The sequence below is a fragment of the Rhea pennata genome, chromosome 2, assembly GCF_028389875.1.
Source record: "Rhea pennata isolate bPtePen1 chromosome 2, bPtePen1.pri, whole genome shotgun sequence".
Taxonomy (NCBI): Eukaryota; Metazoa; Chordata; class Aves; order Rheiformes; family Rheidae; genus Rhea; species Rhea pennata.
In genome coordinates this window covers 40,943,336-40,967,868 of record NC_084664.1, presented here as the reverse complement: position 1 = coordinate 40,967,868, position 24,533 = coordinate 40,943,336, and the positions used below count along the sequence as shown (strand labels likewise).

The window sequence follows — 24,533 nt, the reverse complement described above, 5'->3', positions numbered from 1 at the left end:
AGAAATAATTAAGATAATTATTTAGAAAATGTTAGCAGTTCTTAATAATGTCCTTAATGTGCTTTTATATGTAAAATCTAGGAAGCTGTAATATGAGAAGTTCCTGATCTTGCAGACTTCTTTTATATAACAGAACAGAAGCAGTAACAAGTAGACTCTGCCAGGCTTGCTTGTATCTCAAGGACATGAAAATTGCAACTGTAATCTGATCTAGTGGGTCATGAAAAGAGATGCACTTCCAAGTAGCCCTGAGAGTTGTGAGTCTAGCCATAAAACACATAGGACTGGAATGCTATTATGTTGCTGGGCATTTTATCTTCTGATTTTTTCAAACAGATCCTTTTACCCAACAAATGTTAAGCTGCAGTCCTTCAGTGCTGTGGCTTCTTTCCTATTCTGTTAACCTGCTTGCTAAATATACCCATGAACAGCTGGCCCAGCTAGGCCAACCAGCTGCTTCTGGTATGTCGGGTCACCAACCAGGAAAGAGGCTGACTATGCTAGTCAGTCACAGCCATGTTCATGGCTGGCCATGGGCCTCATTGACCCTGAGCTGCAGACTGTTTTCCCACCTGGGCCTTGACCCTGCTTTGTCACTGTGGACCTACCCAGTGATCACTGGGCCTGATCCTGACCTGTGGACTGACTTCCTGGCTTGACCTCAGACTTGACCTTATCACCATGATACTGCCTTATGATCTGGACTTTTGGCTGGACCTGGCAAGAAAGACCCCTGCCTTTCCCTGCCCTGCTGCAGCCCCTCAACTTATCCTTCCCTTAGGGAGTAGTTGGTCCTTGCTGCTCCCTGACAATTATTAGTGTTTCTTTAACTAAAATTGTCCCATACATAGGTACAAGAAAGAAAAGAAACAAATTTGGGGGCAAAGAGTTGCTAATCCCAGCAAAGTATAGAAAAAGTGTTTATTGTTTGTTAGTATCTCCTTTTTTCCCCTCTTAGGATGCTCTGTGTCTACACTAGAAATAAATTAGGAGCCTTTCTAGATGCTATGAAAAGCATTTGAGAGAGATGACAAAAAAGGCAGAAATTAAAAACAGCAGAGGTAAAAAAAAAAATATGTATTATGTAAACTAACCGTTCAGCATTAACAATCTGAATTTCTTTAAATTGTACCAATAAGTGACAGGTGTTGCTTGCTCCTCACAGGTTTGCATGTATATCACTAAATGTACACTGCACTTCCATTTCATTCTAGCAAAATTAGATAGCCTTTGCCTCAGCCAGCAAGTCCTTTAATTCTCTTGTGCTAGAGTAATTAAAAGTAAAGCTGTAAAAATTCTGATTCTTCCAGGGATTTGTTTAAATTCCCCAATTGGTTGATTATCTTTTTTCAATATGCTATTTATAAATCCTGCCTTTGAGACTTTTTATGCAAGCTATTTGCAAAACACATTCAATTTGCAGAGTAATCTGGCTCCACCAAGTGACAATTGCTGTGACTGCTAGTCTACAGCTAGAGTTAAAATAACACAAATGTGTACTAAATACTCAACTAACTCAGTAACATTGAAATTTCATTGGAAAGCTTTCAACAATTCACACATTTTTAAATTTTCATTTTTGTTGTAGTATAGACAGTATGCGAAAACACTGACGTGTTGGAAAGAACTTACTTGTTCCATTTATATAGGATGACGATGAAAATTTGTTTTATGAAAGTGCCCACTACTACTGCAACAATAGTACCTGTGAGAATCACAGAATAGTCGAAGTTGGAAGGGACCTCTGGAGATACAATCCAACTGCTCAAGCACAATTATTTCAAGCACATTGCCCAGGATTGTGTCCAGTCAGGTTCTGAGTATCTCCTCAACCTCTCTGGACAACCTGTTCCAGTGCTCAGTTACCCTTACAGCAAAAAAAGGTATTTGTTATACAGAACTTCTTATGTTTCAGTTTGTGTCTTTTGCTTCTTGGCCTTTCACCGGGCACCACAAAGAGTCTGGTTGCATCTTCTTTACACTCTTCCTTTAGATATTTTTACACACTGGTAAGTTCCCCCTTCAGCCTTCTCTTCCCCAGGCTGAACTCTCAGTTATTCCTCATATGAGAGATGCTCCAGTCCCTTAATCATCTTAGTAGGCCTTCACTGGATTTGCTCCAGTAGCTCTGTATCTTTCTTGTACAACACAGCACTCCAGGTTTGGTCTCACCAAGGCTGAGAGGGGAAGGATCACCTCCCTCGACCTGCTAGTAATGTTCTTCCTAATGCAAACCAGGCTACTATCAGCCTTCTTGGGCACAAGGGCACATTGCTGGCTCATGTCCAACTTGCTGTCCACCAGGACCTCCAGGACCCTTTCTGCAAACTTGCTTGCCAGCTTGTGGGCCCCCAGCCTTTATTGGTATATGAGGTTATTCCTCCCCAGGTGCAGGACCCTTTGTTGAACTTCATGAGGTTCCTCTCTGCCTAGCTCTCCAGCCTGTCCAGGTCTCTCTGAACGGCAGCACAGCCCTCAGATATATTAGCCACTCCTCCCAGTTTTGTATCACCAGCAAACTTGCTGAAGGTACAGTCTGCCACATCATCCAGATAACCAAGGAAGAAGTCGAACAGTACTGGACCCTGTACTGCCTCCTGGGGTAGAGCACTAGTTACTGGCCCCCAACTAGATTTTGTGCCAGTGATTACAACCCTTTGAGCTTGGCTGTTCAGCCAGTTTTCAGTCCACTTCACTGCTCATCTAGCCCATAGTTCATCAGCTTGTCTATCGAGACAGCGCCAAAAGCCCTACTGAAGTCATAGTGAACATCTACTCATCTCCCTCCATCTACCAAGCCAGTAATTTCATTGTAGAAGGCTACCAGCATAGAAGGTTAACTGTATCAGAATAACTGCAGTTGGATAGAAGAGAGGCAGGAGTACAAATTATTTCCCTCAAATTAATTCCACAGCCTTCCAGGTGCTGGGCAGGTACCTAGTCATCGAAAGTCTGATGGGGATATGAGCAAGTGCAGAAATGACCTTACTATGTGGTCTATAATATAAAGGTCCGAAAGAACATGCTTAGGAAGCTTAAAAGAACACGGAGATGCTTGCTGATATGCAGTCATGAGGCTATTCTAGTATCTGTTCTGCGTAATATTTTTGAATGAAAGGATATTCTCAAAAGAAAGATATTTAAGGAACTCCATAGTGTGAAGGCTGAAAGCCAGAGACAAACCATGCAGGGGCAGATAGTGAAATTGAGATTGCTTTGCATGATGTCTGCATCAGCTTTGTGATCAGAGATCCTGGGCTTACCTTTTGCAAGCACACAAGGGCACGAAAAGGTACATTTGCTGAAACCTGAAATTGCTATGATGCTTTTTAAATATCACTTCTTACTTAGTCAGCTATAAATTTTACCATAAACAGTAGGATTCCTGGTGTCATCACTATTACTTGCACTTCTGTTATTTTAGGTGACGAAGACTATGAAAAGGTTGAAGCAAGTTGTCTTTTTTTCATTAGAGTTCTACTTTAAAGTATTATCAGTAGAGAGAAAATGAGTTGGCAGCTATTAGAAACTATTGCAAGCTCATGCATGTAGATACACACACATGTGCAGACAGCCGCGCACACACACACAGAGGATGTACAAACTATTAGAAATGAAGTCAATGTCTTCAGTATTACTGGTCTGTCATCCTCTCCAGCTACAGTGGCATTACAGAAATGCAGAGTAACACAGACAGTATTTGTTTTATTCAAGCGTTCTCAGTAACATGTTAAATTCCACTGAAAAGGCTGGATGAAGTGAAAGCCTCCTGAAGACAACGGGAGATTACTCTGCTTTCTCAGGGAGTCAAAGTCAGAGGGACCACAAGAAGGAACAGACAAGTGAGTCACAGCAAAGAACAGACAGCCTGGCTCCAGGAAGAATAGAAAACTCCCCACAGGAGCCCACACAGAGCTACACAGAAATTGCTGCTACTCAGAACTGGCTGAAATCAAGGTCTTGCCTGCAAAGTCATGGTGGGCAAGAAGAACAGTAAGCATAAATTTCTGTTCTGTCATCCCAAGTAGTCTTTTCTTTATGTAAAAAAAAAATGCAACCTTTTACTTTTAAAAATGTGGCTTCTTACTGGTTTAGAAATTTTTAGTTCATCTTCCATCTTTACTTCCTTGTAAGTAAATACTTTCTGGTTGACTACAGAATACCACAGGCTGAGGCCTGAGAAGCACTCTTTGCTATCAAATAATGCATAATCTTGTAATTCATAAATTAAATAAAACCAGCAGAACTGGAATGGGTTTGCAGCAGGGTAAAAAGATAGTGTAGTTCAGCCTACAGGCAATCAGATAAAATGTAATGTGCACACTGAGCTTCTATATTATTTCCAGCAGCACCATTTACCTATTTTTATGACTTCAGCTTTTTTACATCTGTATAACCAAAAAAAAGGCCCAATTTAGCTGCCTTTTCTCAGCTGGCCTAGGTAGCCAACACTGTGTGCATATTGCTTTGTATTTCTTTTTCTGATTGGAAGAGCATCCTCGAGATGGAGGAGAAATAGTGTGCTTAGGAATTAAGCTAGGAAAGCTAGAAATAAGTAGTTTTACCTGAAAGTACAGAATAGAAAACTAGATGGACTCTCCCTGTTTGTCTGCATCTGTATTTCTAAAAGAAAAATGGCAGGAGAGAAATGCAGGAAAGTGACAGTAGATTGAGTGGACCAGTGTTTGTGCTTTGATTTCCTCTACATTACAGAAACTGTCCTCCAAGGAACTCTGTTTAATTTGTGCTTATTTCTCAGCAAACTATTACCTCACACCAATTTCTTTCATGCAATTTCTACAAAATTGCTTCTTTCTATAAGATTTTGAAAGTTCTCTAACAGATTTTATTCCAACCTGCTTCTATCAGAAACTACTGGTTCAGTTACAGCGAAAAACTTCCTGAGAACACATTGATTACATCAAAATTTGTGACATAAGAGCTTAATTGTTTTAATATAATTCAAGCATTTTGCTGTTTTAATCATCTCAACTGCTATGCTCTGCTTCTATTGATTTAAATATTGCTAAGATTGAAGCAAATTGGGTCACAGTATCTTATATTTCAAATATTCCTAAATTTTAACATACTTCCTGAGTCAGACAAAATAAACTACAAGAATAATGGAACAGCCACTAGGAAACAAACCCTGTTTTTCAACATTCTGCCTCTGCATTTCCTCTTTCTTAATATAATCTCCAGTTTCTTACACTTATTGTATCTGCATACAAATATAAAATAGCAATATTGATATCATTCTTATTTCTGCAATAAAATTAAGGTAGAATATTCTGAAATGACAGAAAAACATATGAAATTGCAGGGAATGAAAAGCTGTAATGCTGAACACTTATAATAGAGTTGCAAAATAAGATAACAGAATGATAAAAGGTAGAGAGATAAAGAGGAGTAGAAATAGAGAAAAGTGCAAAGATAATAGAGCAGGGACAATTCAGTCACTATTCAGCTTTTCTGCCAATCAAAAATCTTGTCATGTTTGAAATTCACATCAGCTACCCTTCAGTTGCCTTTCCACATCTCTTTACCACTGCTATGCCATTTATAGCTTTCATTGGTGACAGATGTGCTTCAACCATTCAAATGAACACCAGAATGTCAGTGGCAGGCTCTGCTGCAGAAACAAAACCACCTCCAACCCTTACAAATCATTTTATACCTTACAATGTCATTTTGGCTAAATAGCTATTACTTAGGCAGATCTTCAAGAAGGGTAGTTTCCAGGTCCCTCATTTCTAATGAAGAATCCGCACCTTTAGTGTGAGCTGAGATACGCTGTCAAAAGAAGCTTCGAATGTAGTTTGGGATATATTGATGGGATACATAGCTCTGACCGTTCACTTTGGCCTCTGCATTCTGTCTGGAATTACCTACAGTATTTCCCACAAATTGTTTTAAGTAGTAAAAGGCCTGCTTATTTTAACAAAGTCAGAATACCTACAGCAGAAATAAATGAACTACTACTGGGTAATAGCATTTGCTTTCCTTGTATACCTTTAATAATAAATTATATCTTATCTTCTCTCCATTGTTCTCTGTAGTGGGCTGAAGTTGTTAAGAAGTGCTCATGCAGGACCCGTTGTCCTTAATGTCCTTAATGACAGTCTGTGCCTGTCTTTAACCCGTGAACAGTGATTAGCTCTTTCAAAGCCATTCACCTATGACACAAATTTCTGAGAGCTGACTTCAGCAATACAACCCCGGGGGAAGGTAAACTGTTTTTTCACACTTAATAAAAATCCAACTTACCCAATATTCTGCTCTAGAAGCAGAGCTTGTTGTCTAGATGTATGTTCCTTGCCTAATGCCTAACATGCATGCAGATTAATTATTATTCTTCCTGCTCTTCAATGGGCTTTATCTGGAAGGATTGTACAGTACCTGCTGGCATAAAGCCTCAAATATTTGTACATATCGAGTTGTGCTCAAAGAGAAAGTTAAAGGAAATGTATCAGTTCTAATCTCGAATATGCCCACACAAATCAAGAGCATCCCCACTGACATAACAATAATTAGAGTGGAAGTACATAAGAGCAGGAAGCTGTTGGCACTTCACTCCACTAGGATCCAAGGTTTCTGCATATATTCATTACATAGTTAAAATTCATCTTTCAGATTATGACAGGTATTATCATTTGAAGAGCTACATTAAGATACTCTATTGTACCTACACACAAGTTTTCTTCCATTATACCAGATAACACCATCATCATCAAGCAGATAAAAGAGCAATTTTTATTTATTTATTTTTTTTAATCTTTGACACTGTTCTACCAGTGTCTTTGAGCTATTTTCTTATCAGGGAAAAAATGGGAAATACTTAGTGGACAACCACACATTTGTACAACCACAATTTAAAAAAAAGTTTTGTCAGTGAACATTGCATTTAACAGCTAATAGACATACATGATTCATACAAGCAATTTTGCTATTTACTAAAACTACCTGGAAACTGAGAGCCCCTGGGGAGGGGTTGTTCTGCATTTCATTGCATACTCTGCAATGGCTACATTATAAAAATATCCAGAGCCTATTCAATTGACAGATGTTATAATGAAATTAAAATATATACTTAATGGAAAAAAAAAGTTTAATGTTGATATACATTTTATGGACTCATGCTCCCTCCTTTGAGCATTGTATTTGTACAGTGTCAAAAGTTTCAAATTGGTAATTATATTCTTATAATAGTACCATGGGATTAAGATATCCTTCTGGGATTCCAGATTTCCCCTCTAACTAAAAGGAAAGATTTTATGGCAACTTAGACCAGTATATATTACGGTATTTATAACAAAATTATGTCCGTAGTAGAGCGGACAGCTGCATCTGACCAATGTAATAATGGATGCATGTTTTTTATTCTTTGGAATTTCTCTCATAAAGAGATCAAGATGCTTATTAATCTTTTTCAAAATGCTTATTAATCTTTCAACTACTTACTTAAACAGACGAATAATTGAAAACATTTTAGAATATATATGTACATCAAAAAGACACTGATACAACTAATGTAGCTATGATAATTTATAACTTATTTTATCTTAATGAAACATATGTTGCCTTACACATCAGTTAATTCATGCTTGTCCTCCTTTTGTTGTGTGTTGCTTTAATTGTAAACAAAGTATTTATAGAAAGAAAAAAATATAAATATTCTTATCAGAAAGTACTCACAGAAATCTTAGAAAAAACAGAGAATGCACTACTAATAACATAATCCAAAACAGAACTGGTCTGCAAAGTAACAACTTATGGGTCTTATTTGATAAATCTTTCTGAAAATATTACAGAAATGGAACATGCGAGCATATATAAAAATATGACACCTAAATAATGCTCATGATTCTTTTTAACCTTGCTGAAGGATAAATATCAAGTGGCTGATTGTCAAGATCTTTTCAGCTCATTATTTCTACAGGATTTTTAGCCAAACTTGTTCAAGCTAGTACAAGATCTTTTTGGTCAAACAAGGCTATGTTAACTTCCTCAAAAAAAATGCTTGCTGCTTTTCTGTTTTCTGGAGTGCGAAAGGTGAGGGAAGGAAGCACATCCACATCTTACAGTCCCTGAAGCTATCAAACATCAAATATTTTTAAATTCCTGATATGACACTTCCAAGTTGATGCTAGCTGCCTATGCCCTACTCAGAACTGCTTAGAACTTAAGAGTTTGAAGGCAGTTCACAAACAAATCATCTGAAGGTCAAGGACAAAAGCACTGTAAGGCAGAATGAATGAAGTGTGCAAGTCACAGGAAATGAGGACAAATCCAAGTCAGCAGCCATAGGAAGTAAAGTGATCTTCCAAAACTCCAAAAGTGACTGAAAGTATGAGAGGTGTGCTTCTCACTAGTCTCACCCTCCATCTAAAGAAGGAAAATACTAGCAGCGTGCAAGAGCCACTTTTGAAGATGGAAACACAGAGGACACTTTGCAGTATAAATTACATCTGAAATTTCACACAGTAGTATATAGCACATAGATTTTCTTTTATCTTGACAGTATGCACTTTATTGTATACATTGTCGTTTCCAACCCTTATATCTTGTTTTGACAGAAGTAGTGAAATACGGGTCATATCCACTATACTAATCTAGCTGAGCTATTCTCATGCTTTTACACCATCTTTGCAGTTGCCTGATATAAATCTGGGCAAGAGGGAACTGAAGTGAGACAGGGTATCTTAGTTGGGTTTTGGTGGGATACCCAGCTGCCCACATCAACAAAAGCTTGCTATGAGTCAGCAGGATGTTGCTGTTGCCCTTCCGCCCTTATCATTCCCTACATGATTAAGGAGTATTATGAAAAAATGAGTCTAATAGTAGGTACAGCAAGTCTAATCATCTCACCTTACAAAGCTTTACAAGTTGCACTGGTTATTGAAAGCAGTAAGAATCTTTAAACTATTTTCAAGTAAAGACAGTATTTTCAAATCCTCTCTTAAGTGCCCACTAAAAATGTTAGAAATCCATTTATTTGAAGACTTTGTCCATAGTAGCAATCAAAGCAATTAATTAACACCACATAAGGTAGTTCATACTTGACTGCTTGCTTAAATGGGAAAAGCAACAACTTTCTATAAGCCCTTTACACAGATCACTAGCAAAACGTGTCAGATAACAGCATGTAACACCACATTCAAGCTTGGATGAGAAGTATCTAGAATGCTCACAGAATCACAGGTCTGATTCTCTTAATTTAATGTAATTATATGATGCAACTCTATGATTTATTATAAGCAAGATCAAGCCTAAGATGAAAGCACATATTTTAACACTCCTCCAAACCTAATCACAGTAGCAGCTGTTTTGCCACTTAAATACACCTACCGGAAATAAACTAATCCAGACGCAGATCATAGCATCAATTTTAACAAAGAAAAATATGGAATTGCTTCCAGTAATGAGTCAGTTGAGCTAGAAAAATTCATTACCTAGAATCCCACATTATAAATTGTGCAAAATAACAAAAGAGAAAGCAACTCACAAATAAAACTAATAGAAGGACAAATATCTTGAGATATGAATCATACAGAAATTAGCAGAACTTGGTAACAGTTGAAGGAGAAGATCACTAGAATACAGAAGTTAGACATTTAAAAATTTAAGCTAAACTGCAGAAAAATCCAAGTGTTTGTGAAAGCACCGTAACAAAATTAGAAGGTATCATTAAATGTGCTAGAAAGAAGAAGGGAAAAAAAAAAGCAACAAGAGATTACTTAACCTTGATACAGGCATGCTCAGGAAAAAAGAAAGAAAGAATAAGTAATCAAGACTAGGCCTTGGATAGCAATGAGGAAAGTATTCTTCCTCAATCAACACAGGGTTCATTTAATCACAATCAGCCTGCTTGTGTCAAGCAAATGAATGACTAATGGCTAGAAGACCTTACCAGCATTGCTGCAAACCACTAATTGCTAGTTGGCTAAATGCAAAACATCTTAGCTATAAGAAAAGTTTGTAAGAAAAGGTATTACTAGAGTAAGTATTTAGCTGTAAAAAACAGAAAGCTGGCTTTAATTAGATAATTTTACATAATCTTCAGGGAGAACTAAGATTAGGTTATTAGTTGCTGTTCATTGGAGGAGTATGCCTAATTATTGCCTGTAAAAGAGATATAGGGCTGTAGGAAAGCTGATAGGGGCTTAATTGTACAGTCTCAAAAAAACAGCAGTATTTATACTGAGTATCCAGTACTTCCCTGCCTCAAGCCTGTGGGATTTTTTCTTTGGTTTTTAGGTTTGTTTGGGGGTCAAGAGAGTTAGTAGATTAGGGAAGCAGGCAGAAAGGAGCAAATAGATGTAAAGAGAAGCTGAAATCGTGTTGCTTTGGCTTTATGACACTGCAGAATAAAGAAGAAGGTCTGATACATTTAATTTCCTCATAACTTTTAATGTTGGATCCTAAGGAGATCATGATTCTCTCTGACATCATCTCATGTCTCAAAAGGGCATCTTCACGCTGCATAAGGAGATGATTCTGCAGAGCAACTTATTTACTGAAAGAAAACACAGCTCCAACTTTGTAAGTATCTACTGGCCATAAGTTAAAGGATATTTATTTATACAATTGTAAAAGCCATGTAGATGAAGCAGCTATTCTGAGCTGAAGAACAATACAAATTCTTCCAAGAAGTGGGTAAGGATAAATGAATATGTAACAAGGACTATGGCTTCCATTCATTGAGTTTTTCCAGTCTTAAATCAGCTTGCCACACCACATCGAAGTTGTAATGAATAAAACCAATCAAGTAGGAAGAGCTTCTAGAAAAAAAAAAAACAGTAGCTTGAAGATGCTCATTTGTAAGATATAAGAACACTAATTACTCCATTATTAATCACTTGTTCATTAGGATTTTTTCTCCTATTACAAAGAAGAAATTAATCCAAGTTCAGCACTCCATGTTCAGTAAACTTTAGCATATACTAATGAGTTCATTCAGTGTTAGAAAATGACGTAACCGAAGACAATAGTTTGGGGGTTCTTTTTCAGTGAGGTGAAACAGTTCTCTAATGCCTGGCTTCAAGCTTGACACTCAACTGAGGCTTGCTTCAATGCTAGACTGCAAGTAAAATCACGAACTTTTTATCTTGCACTTGATACCTTTTGAAGTGTAAACTCACAAGGCAACAATTCTCATGATCTCTTATTATTAATGGAATTTTGCTATAGTTTCTTTCACAAGAGTTTGAAAAGAGGCTGATTACGTTGGTCCACTGGATGAGTTCCTTTTGGTAACTTAAACTGAGTTACCTTTACCAAGCTGTGTACAGTTACCTTCCATGCAAACTGTGTCCTAAGACAAGTACTGATTTGAGGTCGTTTCAAGTGGTTTAACTCTGCCTTTACAGTGTTTTCACGTCAAAAACGTAACAACGTTATTCATGAGAAGCATGGTTTGAGAAGCTCTGAAAACGCCTATCTTGGTATCTGCTACAACAGGCAAATTTTGAAGGTTAAATACCTCAGACGATTTTTCTCCCCCGCCTAATTTAGCTGTTTAATACACAGTTCTCGTTCTGCCTGTTTGCTGCGCTTGCAGCATAACCACACAAGCAGCAGAGCCCGTGCGGGAGAGGGGCCCGGCCGGCCGCCAACCCCGAGCCCGGCTCCCCCGGGACCCAACCGTCCCCTGTGCAAGCGGTAACAGACGCCGCTGACTCGCAACGAAAAAATGGACGCCGCCTCCGCGCAAACGCCCCCACACGCGCGGCGGCGCGCGCTGCCGCCACACCGCCTCTCACACGCGGGGGCGGGGCTAGTCTCTGGCAAAAGACCCGGATGAGAGCCGCCGCTGCGGTGTGACGTCACCCGCCGCGCCCCGCCAATGCGAGGGCGCCGCGGCGGATTTTGAACAGCGGAAAGCGGCTGCAACCGTCAACTGCCCGGTCGCGCGCGGGGCTGCTCCGCCGCTGGCCGGGACCGAGCGTGCAGGCTGCTGCCGCCATCGCCAGGCAAGCTGGGGCTCGGGCGGGCCGCGCCGCGCCTCCCCTGGGGAGGGGAAGGGTGTCTTTGGCCGCGGAGCTCTCCTCTTTGGGCTGCGGTCGCGAACGGCGTCCAGGGCGGATCGCCCCCGGGGCCTTTCCGAGGAGAGGTGGCTGGTCGGTCGCCCTCCCCTGCAGACGGGCAGGGCGAGTGGCGGGGCCGGAGGTTTGCCGTCCGTGTGAAGGAGCTGGAGACCGGCTGCCATCCCCGTGATCTCCTGCTCTTCTCCCGGCGACAACTCCACCCATGAAGCTATCCCGATGCCGCTCCCTCACTGACCTACCTTGCCCCCTCCCCACCCGCTCTCTGGCGCGGACACGCCTGGCTTTGCTGCTCACATCGTCATCGCGACGATAGCCGTTCTGCCAAAATTGAATCGGAAATGACCATTTCTGTGCAGTTCCTGCATTTCTAGATCTCTTTTTATATACGCACATGTAACTAAAAAGCACTACGAGCTTTTCTTTGCACTCTTTGGTATTGAGGAGCACTCTACTACAGCAGCTTATTATTTGCCCTCTTCATTTCTAAAGGTAGAAGATGGCTGTATACTTGAAAAAACCCTTCAAAGACAGTCTGGAAGACATAAAAGAACGAATGAAAGAGAAAAGAAACCAGAAATGGATGAGGTTGGGTAAAATTAACCAGATCTCGATTGCGAAGGGCAAAATAGCAAGTAAGATACTTAAATATCTTAAAATCACAATATTTGTAAGCTTATTTATTTATTTAACCAAGTTGAAATACTCACTTTTTTTGTTGCAGCCAACAGCTCCATGCAAATGAAGAGTATCCAAGCAAATAACAGAGCTCTAGCTCTGGCATTGCAAGAAGAAAAGCTCAAACTGAGGGAAGCCCAAACTACCATCCTTCATTTAAGAGAAGAGTACCAAGGTCTGAAGGTTAAGATGTTTGATCTACAAAGGAAACTTAGGTTTGAGCAAGCACAAGGATCTGTTGAGGTATTTTTCATAGTATCTTTATAATTCAGTGAAGCTGGGCATCGGAATCTACCCTAAATAATCCCCTGGTATCTTTATGAATTTAAATGTTTCCTGAAAAGCTAACAAAGCTAACTTAATACGCAGAACATGGTTTCTTGTATCTTCACCTGCTCTGATCATTAACTATATAATTATTGGTTTCATTTTCTTCTGTAAGCAAAATTTATGCTCTGTGTATTTTTAGCACAATTGAAGATACCACATACATGTTTGGTGAGAGGATATTACATCGGTAGTTGAATGTAATAGTAGCAAATATTATTTGTCTTTTTTCTCTGTTAGACTCGACTGTCAGCCTTGAATGAGATAATTTCAAAAGTTTCTCGGAATTTACTGGACTCTGTTGATCTCCTTGGCTCAGTAAAGAATTTGTGTTCCACAGATGTAGTAAGTACCTTTTCCTTTCTGTGGGAGACTTTTTGTTAAATATTCCCCTTACCCTGTTCCCCTTTTCCTGTTGCATATGTGCACATAGTTTTCAGATTTAAGCTTTAGTTTGGATGCAAGATTGGTCTCACATTTCCCAGTATGGGGTGGAGTCTCACTGTGGTGGTGTATGATAGGTTGTTAGTGGGACTGAAACTCTATTATGAAGTGAGGCATCCAGATTTTCTATAGCTTTGTGTCTCTGGTCGCCTGTGTCTTCCTCACAGTTCCTTACTCCATCTGCTGTTTGATTGGTCTGGTGGTTGTGCTGACAAGCTGTAGCTGATTACGTGAGATTCCACAACACTTCTGCACGTTTGCCAACTGGTTGCTGCCTATGCAAGTGTTGAAGAGATCAGGATGTATTGCTGATCTTGGAATATAAGCGACTTTGAAATTTTTACTTTCCTTTGGAATTCACTGGCCAGTATCAAGCAAATATAAAAATTAGGAATTGAATAGGTAGTAATAACTGCAATGTCTTTAGGAAATAGGATGAAGAAAGTAAAAATAGTCCAGGGACTCTTTGGCCCTTCAGTGTGTAACTTAGCTCCTGTCTAGAATTTGTACATGGTACAAATTGCTTTAGATGTTTAATCACAGTAGGATCTATTTTGTCGACAGAACCAAAGAGCGTTTTCTTCAGTGCTTGAAAATAAATCTGGTGTCGCAGAACAAATATGTTTTGTGTAAGTACATTTTGTAATGTTTGAAGAATTGTTTACAGTAAAGTTTTCTGAATGGAAAGAAATCCAATGTAACGTAAGTCTGTGTCTCATTGTCTCTTAAAGAAAACCTTCTCCCTTTGCTAATGGAGATGACTGTGTACTTCAAAGTGAGATGGAGGCTGATAGTGGTGGAAATAAGCTGGCTTATTCTATGTCAGAGATCTGCCAGGAATCTGAGAATGCCATTTCCTTAATCAAAACAGTTCCTGACAAAGGTACCTAAATTTAAGTAGAAATCAGACATTATTCCATTTTGAAGTTAAAAAATAAAGTGAGTGTAAGTTTAAAATGTAAGTTTAAAACTGCTTTTGAAGTAATTGTGAAATAACTTTCACTTGTTATTATAATGTCAGCAAAAGGTAAACTTTTTGAATGAAGATGCCTAGCAAAATGAGGAAAGAACTTGAAAAAGTTTTTTGTATGCCTTCAGTCTAGTTTCATTACCAACTAAACTGCTCAGCAGAGTAAATTAAATGTTAGTGGTATATTACCACTCATGCAATCAATGACTGCTAACAAAGAAAAACATACAGGAAAATAAATATTAAAAAAAAACTATAAATTGTTATATAAATGTATTTATACTCATATTTGTAACATTTTTATACTTAATTGTATTCATTTATGAACTTCATAATTTATGGGTGTTTGGAGGAAAATCTTCATGCTACAGTATACTTAAGAACTGCTCTCTAGAGGCTGTCTTAAAAGTTATCTTGATCGCCCTATAACAGATTGCACAAATCTTCTGAAAAACTTCTAATAGTCTTAACTGTTGATAGTTTCAGAATAAGAACAAAACTTCTCCAGATTGTTAATATTTAGCTTAATATGAATTTCCATCTTCAATTACAAGGGCAAACATCTGATTTCCATCTGGATAATGAAGCATCAGTGTTGGAAAATGTTTCTTCAAGTGAAGAGGATAGGCGATTTGGTAATAGGTTACCAAAAAGTGTGTCCACCAGGCGTCGCTATTCAAAAATAAGAACTCATGATGAACTCTGCACTGCTGTCTTGGACCATTCAGAAACACCTCATTCAACAAGAGAGCTTTCTAAACAGGATGAAATTAGACTTGAGGAAAGTCTAGAGAAATGTACTGTAGAAAACATAAATTTGGATATTTCTCAGTTGAATAAAAACAAGGCAGGTTCAGAGTTGGAGCTGAAGCTGGTAGATTCTGCAGCTGCTCAGGTCAATTCAGACAAGATGCCTGATTTTAAACAACATGAACATAAAAGCAGACAATACTCTCAAGTAAAGAAAGAAAAGCATCAGAAGGGAAAACTGGAAGGGACCAAAAATATATCCAGACCAAGATCAAAGAAAAGACAGGGCAAAGAAACTTCCAAAGAAAAGCTGGATTTGTTGGGTGGCTCCAGCGATGCTTATGACTTTCATTTTGAAGAGTGTGTTCATGTTACGCCTTTTCGACAAAATAAAGTGAATGACACAGACACTGGTGTGGATAACAAAGAAGATTTACCCGATAACACTGAATCGAGCAATACTGAAGAAGATTCAGATGATAGCCTCTATGTACCTTATACGAATAAATCAAAAAACCAGAAAAGTTCAGTGGGTAAAAAAGATACCTCACCAATCCATGCAAGACCAAGATCTAAAAGATGCCTGGCACAGCGTGAGCAGACACTGCAAAATGAAAAAGGAACTAAAAGCAGTAAATCAAATGACAAGTCTATTAGTAAGTTTGAAAATTATTCTGTAATTATTGTTCTTCTATTTCATTGAGGTACATTGCTTCAAGGATTTAAGCTTTTAAAATCTGTAAATACACCTGGAATGATCTTATAAAAAGCATTAAAATCATTCTTCTATTTTTCCTCACAGCAAATTAATTTAAAAAGCTTAAATATTCAAAGTTGATCATTTTACCTTTAGAGTAAGAGTAAATAAGCGGAAAGTAATAGGTATAGCTGAGAGTTAACTTCATGTCTAGTATATTTCTAGACATTGTCTTTAAGATCCATATTTGCTCAAATTATCATAAATGAATACATGATAAATGATACAGTGTTTTTTTTTTTTTTTTGCAGGGCAGTCTTTTGAACCATCTCGTGGACTTTGTGACGTTACCAACACTGTTTCATCACTCCTCACTGGGAATGTACTTGTCCCAGAAGGTGAAGAATCTCCAGCTCCAAAACGCAAGAGAAGCTGTACTCTTACTGTGAGCTATAAAGAACCAAATATTGCAGTGTAAGTGCCTTAATTTCAGGTTGATATGAAGTTCATGGCACTTCATCAAATGCATAAAATTTCAAAATAAGTTCTTAACATTCAAAGAGGGGGCTGATGTTAATAATAGTAAATAGTTCATGTAAAATTGAAATTACTAGTTTGAAGTTGAAGTGCTTTAAATGGAGGGAGGAAAACAGAATTCAATCTTGCTGTATTCTTTTTACAGGAAGCTTAGGAGAGGAGATCCATTTACAGACACACATTTTCTGAATTCTCCAATTTTCAAGCAGAAAAAAGATGCTAAACGCCATTCTGTTAAAAGAAAAAATCTGTCAAAATACAACGAGAAATTTGTTGGTTGTCGTTGAGGTTTCCTGTCACACTCGTGAAATCATGAAGAAATGAAATTCTTACCCAGGAAACTTACACAATAATATCTGATACAATATGCAATTATGTCTAGCTGTCTATTACCAGGGATATAAAACTAAGGTTAACCCAGTGACTTGTTTTTAATGAAATCTTTCGTACTGAAGACACAAGACTACCATCTTAAATCAGAAGATTCTGCCCAAACTCCTTTGGGAGAAGGCACTCCTGCACTATGAGACTGTGGGTATGTCAAACATCTGCTGGAAGAGAGTTTTCCATCTTTAGTAACTTTAATACTGGATATCACAGTGACTGGCATAGGTGAACTGTGTTTAGGATCATTCATTGGATTTTTTTTTTAATCATGTTTGTATAGATCTTGCTTATGTCAAGGTTGTAGTTTCACATTGAAGCTCATAATAAATGTCTTAGTGTTGAAAAGAAGTTGGAAGTGATTGGCATTCTTTTTGCATGGCTTCTATTGCTGCTTCAAATAAAATATTCAAAGTAGCACGATCAGCTGTAGGTAGACTGCAACCCAGTGTTCTCCTTCCCTCCCACGTTTTGTTCAGTATAAGCATGTTCATTAGCAAGTAATTTGTTTGTGTAGCTGGAGCTCAAAATTGGCAATTAGAGTTGGTTGGTAGTACTACGCATATGAGTTAACAAATCAAATAAAACTTATAAATTTGTTTTGTCCTGTCTAATTTTCTGTGATAGTCCTAGGGACTATGGAAGCAAAGACCTGTAAGCAGGTCTTTGCTCTTATGGAGTTGTAGAATATCATGGTTTTGGCCCAAATCTGCAAATTTATTTAAAGGGAACATCCAATACACCTGAACTGTTACCACTTCATATCACAATAGGTAATATGCTAGAAGAATTCCAATAGAAACTGTCCAGCAAGACTTCAAGTTTGTGCAGCAATGAAAAATGCTATTTATGAAACATCTAAAAAAAATATAACAGGTTACATCTTGAATACAGTAAGAGGGAAGCTGCATTCAAAATTTAAGCGGGTAACAGTCTTGCCAATCCCACTTCCATAGGCACAAGAACACTGGTACCCTAAAATTCTAAATCTGAATATAAACCTTTGGCACTATAGAAACTTAGGCAGAATGATTTCTTAATTTTCAGATAGTCTTTCAGCAAACAGAACCTTGTGACTGCTGTTAACTTAAGGACAGCAGCAAGTGGACATTTTTGCTTAAGTGAGTTTGATGAATCACTGCAGTTCAATCTCAAAAGTAGGAAAGATTTTAATTCTTCTTGGTTTATGCCCCTAGAATTGTCCCAGAAATACAGCTAAGCCTTTTCTGAAATGTTCGTGGAATGTCTTTATGTGACACCTTAATTCTTGGATTAAAAAAAAAAAAAAACAACAACTCTTCACACTTTGTCATTACCTGTCAGGTATTGGACAGATGTAAGGTTTATTTGCAGTACGCAAAGTAAGTAAGTGTACCATTTGAGTAACAGTAGTTGATGATAGGTAAGTATAGGCTCAAACTGGACAGGATTTTAGTTTCATAGGTGTTAATAAGTGGCTTTTTAGTTAGAAAAAGAAAAAGAACACAGAGCATGTTCTGTAAGAGGAAAAATAAATCAAAGCTTTTGAACAGGTAAACCAAATAATTTTTTGAGGTAATAGCACAACTAGAGTCAGAGCACTGTAGCTAAATATGAAGCTGGGGATGCTATACGGACTCTTCACAGCATTTTATACTGCAGGCCATAAACACTTAAATACTCCCAGTGAACTCCTCAGCTTTCTCAACAGTTCAGCTGCTGCACTCTTGTACATTGTATGCTCAATGTATATATGCAGTATAAAAAATAGTGAAAGAAGAGACCAAAAAAATAGGGTTTTGTGTGTGTGTGTATATATATATATATATATATAATTTAAAACTATTCTGTACCAGTACAATATATTAATTTTACAAATGTAAAATTCATCAGCTGTTAAAGCATTTGCAAAACCACATCCTACTGTAACTTTATTGCACAGTATCTATGAAAATATTAATTTTTAAATTAGAAAACAAATGTTCCAATATAGAAGAGACAATCTGGTTGAAAGACAATAAGAAAATCTACTCTGAAAATAACAAAGTTTCACAGGATACCAAGCTTAACAGGTGCATCTGTAGGCCCAATCTACAAAATAGGATTATAGTATCCAGTACTAGCTATAAAACAACGCTCTCACTGTACCTTAGTTATAGATTCAAATGTAGACCAGGCTAATTTCATATGAAACACTGAGGCAATTCTAGTGTTAACATTTTGAATACCTTGTGTAACACACTACTTCCAGGTAGGTTCTCACATACTTACTGAGTCAACTTGTAATTTAACATTGCACAGGCATTTTGCAGGAATATATTCTTTGATACAACATAAGGTTGTTTTTTTTCCAACCTTATCACTATTGAACTTTACCAGTGTAATACCTGTAAATACAAAACACCAAGAATAAAAGTTAAATTTATTCTTCACAAAAGCAGTTATAAACTTTAATTAGAAAATGTCAGTTGACAGCTTTTTGGCTTGTACTGATCTCCATTAGGAAGTTAGGTGTACCTCTTAAATGTAGTGTAAGCAGCAAAATATATATATATAATATATATATATATATAAGTGCCCAATTTCATGATATATGATGATATACTAACATGAGCTGTAAAATGTTAATATGCTCCTGGGTGTAAATAATCACAGTTAGTAAGTATTTACAATAAAGCTTGGTAGAAAATCCAGTTTACCACAGAGGGAAATATATAAGCTAAAAGCTGTCATATATTGACTAGTTTTGTGTACAATCATCTTATCTCTACTTTAACAATCTAAAGAATTTATCAGTTGAGAGTAGGCAATGGTGTGGATCATGAAGTGCATCAAAACCTTATCCCTATTAAGCCAATTAAAATTAAGTCTAATATATACCAACCAGGTTTTCTGAAGTTAATTTGTGTACTTACGTCCTGCATAAGCCAAGTCACTATGACATTACACATCTAACCAAATTTTTATTTAATTAGTGGTTATGAGATTGCAATTTTCAGGTAAAATATTTCTCAAAACTCCCAAATCAATAGAAAAACTTGCATCTATCATAAAGATTCCAGCAGTTCTTTCTCAGAGGTGACTGCTTTCTCTCACAGCTTCTCAACCAATCCTTTTACAAAATAATATCTTATAAATAAAAAAACATATAATGAAACATGTTTCAGACCCTCACTCCCAACTGCTATTTTCTCTTTTTTTTTTTTTTTTTAATGGAAAAAAACCCTTTCAAATAGATACGGTAAGCTATAACATTCACATTCATTGTCTAGGAATTTTCTTCATATTCCCAAACATGTGCAATTTCCCACATGTTTTGAGGCTGTAGCTGAAAAACTTATGAACATACTGTAATGGGCACACAAAAGAATTTTTCATTAATTTTAAATACATTATAAAGCACTTTAATAAAATAATTTTTGAACTTCAATATAATACATGTTTGCAAAACTAAAATGGTTTTTAAAAGTGCTAATTATTAAACAGAAGTTTCTTGAAAACTTGGAAGTCCCACAGCTCCAAAATATAACAGCTTCCCTTGCCCGTAAAGTAGGCACACTGATTGGTTGTAAAAAAGACAAAGTGTCACTTGTCAATTAATCCAGCTTCTTTAATTTTTGTGTAGAAGAATTTCTCCAGTATATTGGCACATTTGTAGTATTCACTCTCGGGGGGGTTGTACTCTCTGCAATTTGTAAAGACTCGCTGCAAGTCTGCCATGAACAATTTCTTAGACACGTAGTACCTATTCTTGAGTCGTTCACTCATTGTTTTGAGATCTGCACAGGAAAAAAATAGATTAGCACTGTTTGATACATATATTTTGTGTATGTAATATCCCTTTATATCACTTTGCCATTTAAAATGAACCGATGGCAAAGCTAGGATTTGCCTAATCTGAACCTTGATCCTGATACCTTGTAAATCCATGGGAAAACTTCTAACTTAGACAGCATCAACTGAGCCCCTAGAACTAAGCAACATTTTACTACAAGAATAATATCATATAGAGTCTTTTTTTTTAAGAAAAAAAAAAAAGAATAAAGCATCGCTTTTCTGTTCCCGCACTACTTTATGTTTTCGGTGGGTATTAGGTGTCCTTAATTGCTGTGTATGGGGCACAGCTACAATGAACTCTGTTCAAGGGGGCCCTAAGAGCGTGTAAGTAAGGAATCAGATGACATGACAGAATATATGTTAACTAACATACTTGCTTCAGCACAAACAGCAGAAAGCAGACATGTCTATACTGCAAACAATACTTGTGGCTTTGAAGAGAAGATTTATTTTTTTCCATAATCTACATATATTTTAGTTACAGCTTCAAAGTTATAGTTATGTATCCCTTCAGAAAGTGATGTGAGAATTGATCTCTGCACCTTTGTAGTACAGTACAAACTACTACTGCTTACAAAATATTATTTTAAAAATGTTTTCCTTTATACTAAAATTTGTCATCCATAAAATACATAAATCACCTCAGTGTTCTCCACACAGTTCATTTCCTGGTAGTTCTTACAAGGAATTTTAAAACTTGGTCTACACAGTAAGTGCTAGGAATGAGCACAGGAATTCTGAAGTGGGAGGTGCACTGGACGCCTTGACACTTCTCATCTCAGATGCTCTAACAGCTATTTCACAGCAGTATTTGAGTTCGAGCTTCAGCAGCGCCTTTGTGAATCTTAACAGAAATATCTAAAATAGAAAAGTCTTACTACCAAAAGTCTTACTACCAACAAGCACTGCTAGCAAAGCAGAAGCTAAAGACTTCCACAGCAAAGAAGTTAAATCTCGGAACATAGTACAGTTTCAAAAGTGATATATCAAAAGTGACAGAGCCTATATTTCCTCAGTCTTTTTTTTAAGACTTGGATTTGGAAAAATAGAGAAAAGCACTATCAAGATGACTGCAAGGAATTATTTAAGAAAGGAAAATCTAAGTTTCCTGGATACTCTCAAGCACCTCTTCCAGTTATATATCCTTTGCTATTCACTAGTGTTACACAACATTTTGCAAAAGCAACGGCAATCTACACTATTTTTTTCAGATTAATAACAAGCCAAAAATTCTGAGCTGATATTTGGCTATTTTCATTCTGCAACCTGGTACAGTGAATTTGTTTACTGTTTTGCAGCTGAAGACTTACTGTTCCTGATAGTACTTTGAGAAAAAAGAATTCTTGAGCTCCTCCCTCATTTTCCAGTTAGCACAGACTCTGACTGACTTCTGCAGAATGTATTCTAGTATGTCTTATCGCTAATGGATTTGTCTTATGTAAGAGCTGATTAATAAGCCTCCAGTCCTATGGAGTAAAATATGTAATTAAAAAAGAAGTTCTTCAGTAGCATATAGAGTTAGTATACAGTTAGGCCTCTTCTAATTAGAACCAATAATGTTTATGCAGATCAAGGTATTACAGTGGTAGACTGAGCTAGGATTTCAAGTTATCTAAGCAAAATGTGAATAGCAAACATCTGTTTGGGAAAGTGTGAAACTGCTTAGCTACTAAAATTCCCATATTAATCTGCTTTCTTTTGCTAAACATTCCCTGTACATTGTAAAGAAAAAAAAAACAAAAACAAACAAACAAAAAACCCAACACTGACCAATTGAGAAAACAGATTCATAAATCACATGCACCTTTTCAGGTTCTTATCAGATTGCTCAGTTCCATCTCTGCAAGAAGCGTTTGGAAGCATTTCTGTATTTGGCCTCAAAAGCATTTCTATCTAGCCTTTGAATAAAGCTCATTTGGGAAATACTAATGCAATGATTTCAGATCTCACATTACCATTATTGGAGAAAAATAAAATCACACAATTGAAAAAATTAATGACTTCTCTAATATGTCATTTACTGCTTGGAAGAAAAAAGTTCATTCAAATGTGAAATTATTTCTGAATAGCAAAAAATGTTTTAAATAATTCAATGCTAATGTGTCACCAATTTTTTAAGCATTCATCATATACACTAAGTTGGAATATACAAGAGAATAATGCAAAACTATGGTAAAGTTTTAACAATACCAGAGCGCATGTAAGTATAATATAAAAATAACACTTTAAGATGAAAACAACATTAAAACAAAGGTTCTTCACCTTTCATTTTCCAGGCCCCCTTTTCCTAGTTACAGACCTTTAGAAGCATTCCCTGAAATCCCAAGAACCAAAATGAAAAACATTGTATTAGAACTCCAAATTTTGAGCAGAATTTAGGGATTATTTCTGGGCATTTAATGAGGTATTTGTCATTGAGCAAATGAAGAGATTTATACTTTAGTCTCATCCTGATTCGCTCCTGCTTTACATAGAACCAGCAGCTCAAAGTCACCAAAGTTAGATGCTATATGAATAGTCAACTGCTGAGAATTAAATCTTCCGAGCAGAAATAGTTAAGCCTTATCAACTGAAAAACCTCATTATGTTTGTACTCATTAAGTTTGTTCAGAAATTCCATGTATGGACATTTAAATCAGTTTAGGAGTAATTGATTTAAACAGACGCCTTATCATCAGCATACACAAAATCACTTGACATTCCTAAATCATCATAAAAGGGCTTGTTGCAAGGGACTGCACTGATGTAGTTAAATGAGTGCAGTTTGTGTGTGCCAAAAAAGCTGCAGCATTGTGAAATAATTGCATTAAGTCTATGCTTAAATCACACAATGCTTTTCATCATTTGAATTTCTAGCTAAAGATTTGTTTCTCTTAAAATTATCCTTAAAAAAGAATTCATCCTTTTTTTGAGAAAGCTGTTTATATGACAAAACTATATGTTTTACCATAATACACTTGTCTGATGAAGCCTAACAGCAAGCTGTTACAGCTGTAAGGAAGAAGCTCTAGACGAGATTCAGCTCCCATTAAGTCTCAGATTTAGGTGCCTACGCATGAATTGTATGTCCACAGTTTAACCCTGGTATAGAGCTGCTCAGCTCCCTGTAAAGCAGACACTGGTTCCCTGGTCAGTTAAATCACTCTCCAGTGACTACAGTGAGAGTTTGGTTCCATCTCCCACTTAACCATGCAGTAAACAAACAAGAGGGAAAAAAAAAGCACTTTTGAAAATAGTTAAGTGCAAGAGCACTTAACGAAGTAGAAAAGGAAAAACCCTACATACATAAGAGGTGACCTTAGGAGGTAGTAAAAAAATTTATAGCCATATCTCTCAAACATCCTACAACTTCTCCTATACAGAAATGTAAACACAAAAGTTAAGTTTTGTATTTGATAGCACAAGAAGAAAGCAATGCTGTTTCTTTTTAACTGAAATTACATCAGGGATTTTTGTAGAAAATCACTATGCTGGTAATGAGAGCAGCAAGAAAGCAGCAGCTGATCATGAATCAAAATATGAGTTAGTTGTGCTAGGTTCCTTCCTTGGGGGCGGGGAGGGTGGAAGGAAAACCAAAACACAGACCCCAGCTTAATCCTAAAATGAGAGCTGCTTTTACCCTCCCTTCCCTTCTTGCCTCTTTAGGCAAGAAAAGTACAGACACTATTTCTACTTTAGGCTTGCCAACCCAGGCAGCAAGTTCTTCATAACCCCCAAAAGGTGTATTCAGAAAGGTGCAAACAGCCATCTAGCCGCTGCTCAGAAAAACAGAAAAGGACTACTTTGCCAAGTGACGGCACAATATTCTTTTTCTTCATTGGCAGAGAATACACTTGCATCAGGGATACAGGGAGCTGACTACTGTTTTTATAAAGTACACACCTAT

The 24,533-nt window shown here is 37.2% G+C and overlaps 2 protein-coding genes across 2 annotated transcripts in view; one reads left to right on the top strand and one right to left on the bottom strand.

Moving 5' to 3' along the window:
* The first annotated feature begins 12,543 nt into the window (after positions 1-12,543).
* SGO1 (shugoshin 1) lies at positions 12,544-16,734 on the top strand. Its single transcript, XM_062567831.1, has 8 exons — positions 12,544-12,679; positions 12,769-12,965; positions 13,290-13,394; positions 14,058-14,122; positions 14,225-14,376; positions 15,018-15,869; positions 16,222-16,384; positions 16,593-16,734. Exons 1-8 carry the CDS (start codon positions 12,544-12,546, stop codon positions 16,732-16,734), a joined length of 1,812 nt encoding a protein of 603 aa, XP_062423815.1.
* Positions 16,735-18,150: 1,416 nt separating this feature from the next.
* The window catches only part of KAT2B (lysine acetyltransferase 2B), a 46,547-nt gene continuing 40,164 nt past the window's right edge, over positions 18,151-24,533 (bottom strand). Inside the window, exon 18 of the mRNA XM_062569315.1 lies at positions 18,151-20,589. Within this exon, the coding sequence (XP_062425299.1) occupies positions 20,396-20,589 (194 nt within the window). The 3' untranslated portion in view covers positions 18,151-20,395. The remainder of the gene's footprint in view (positions 20,590-24,533) is intronic.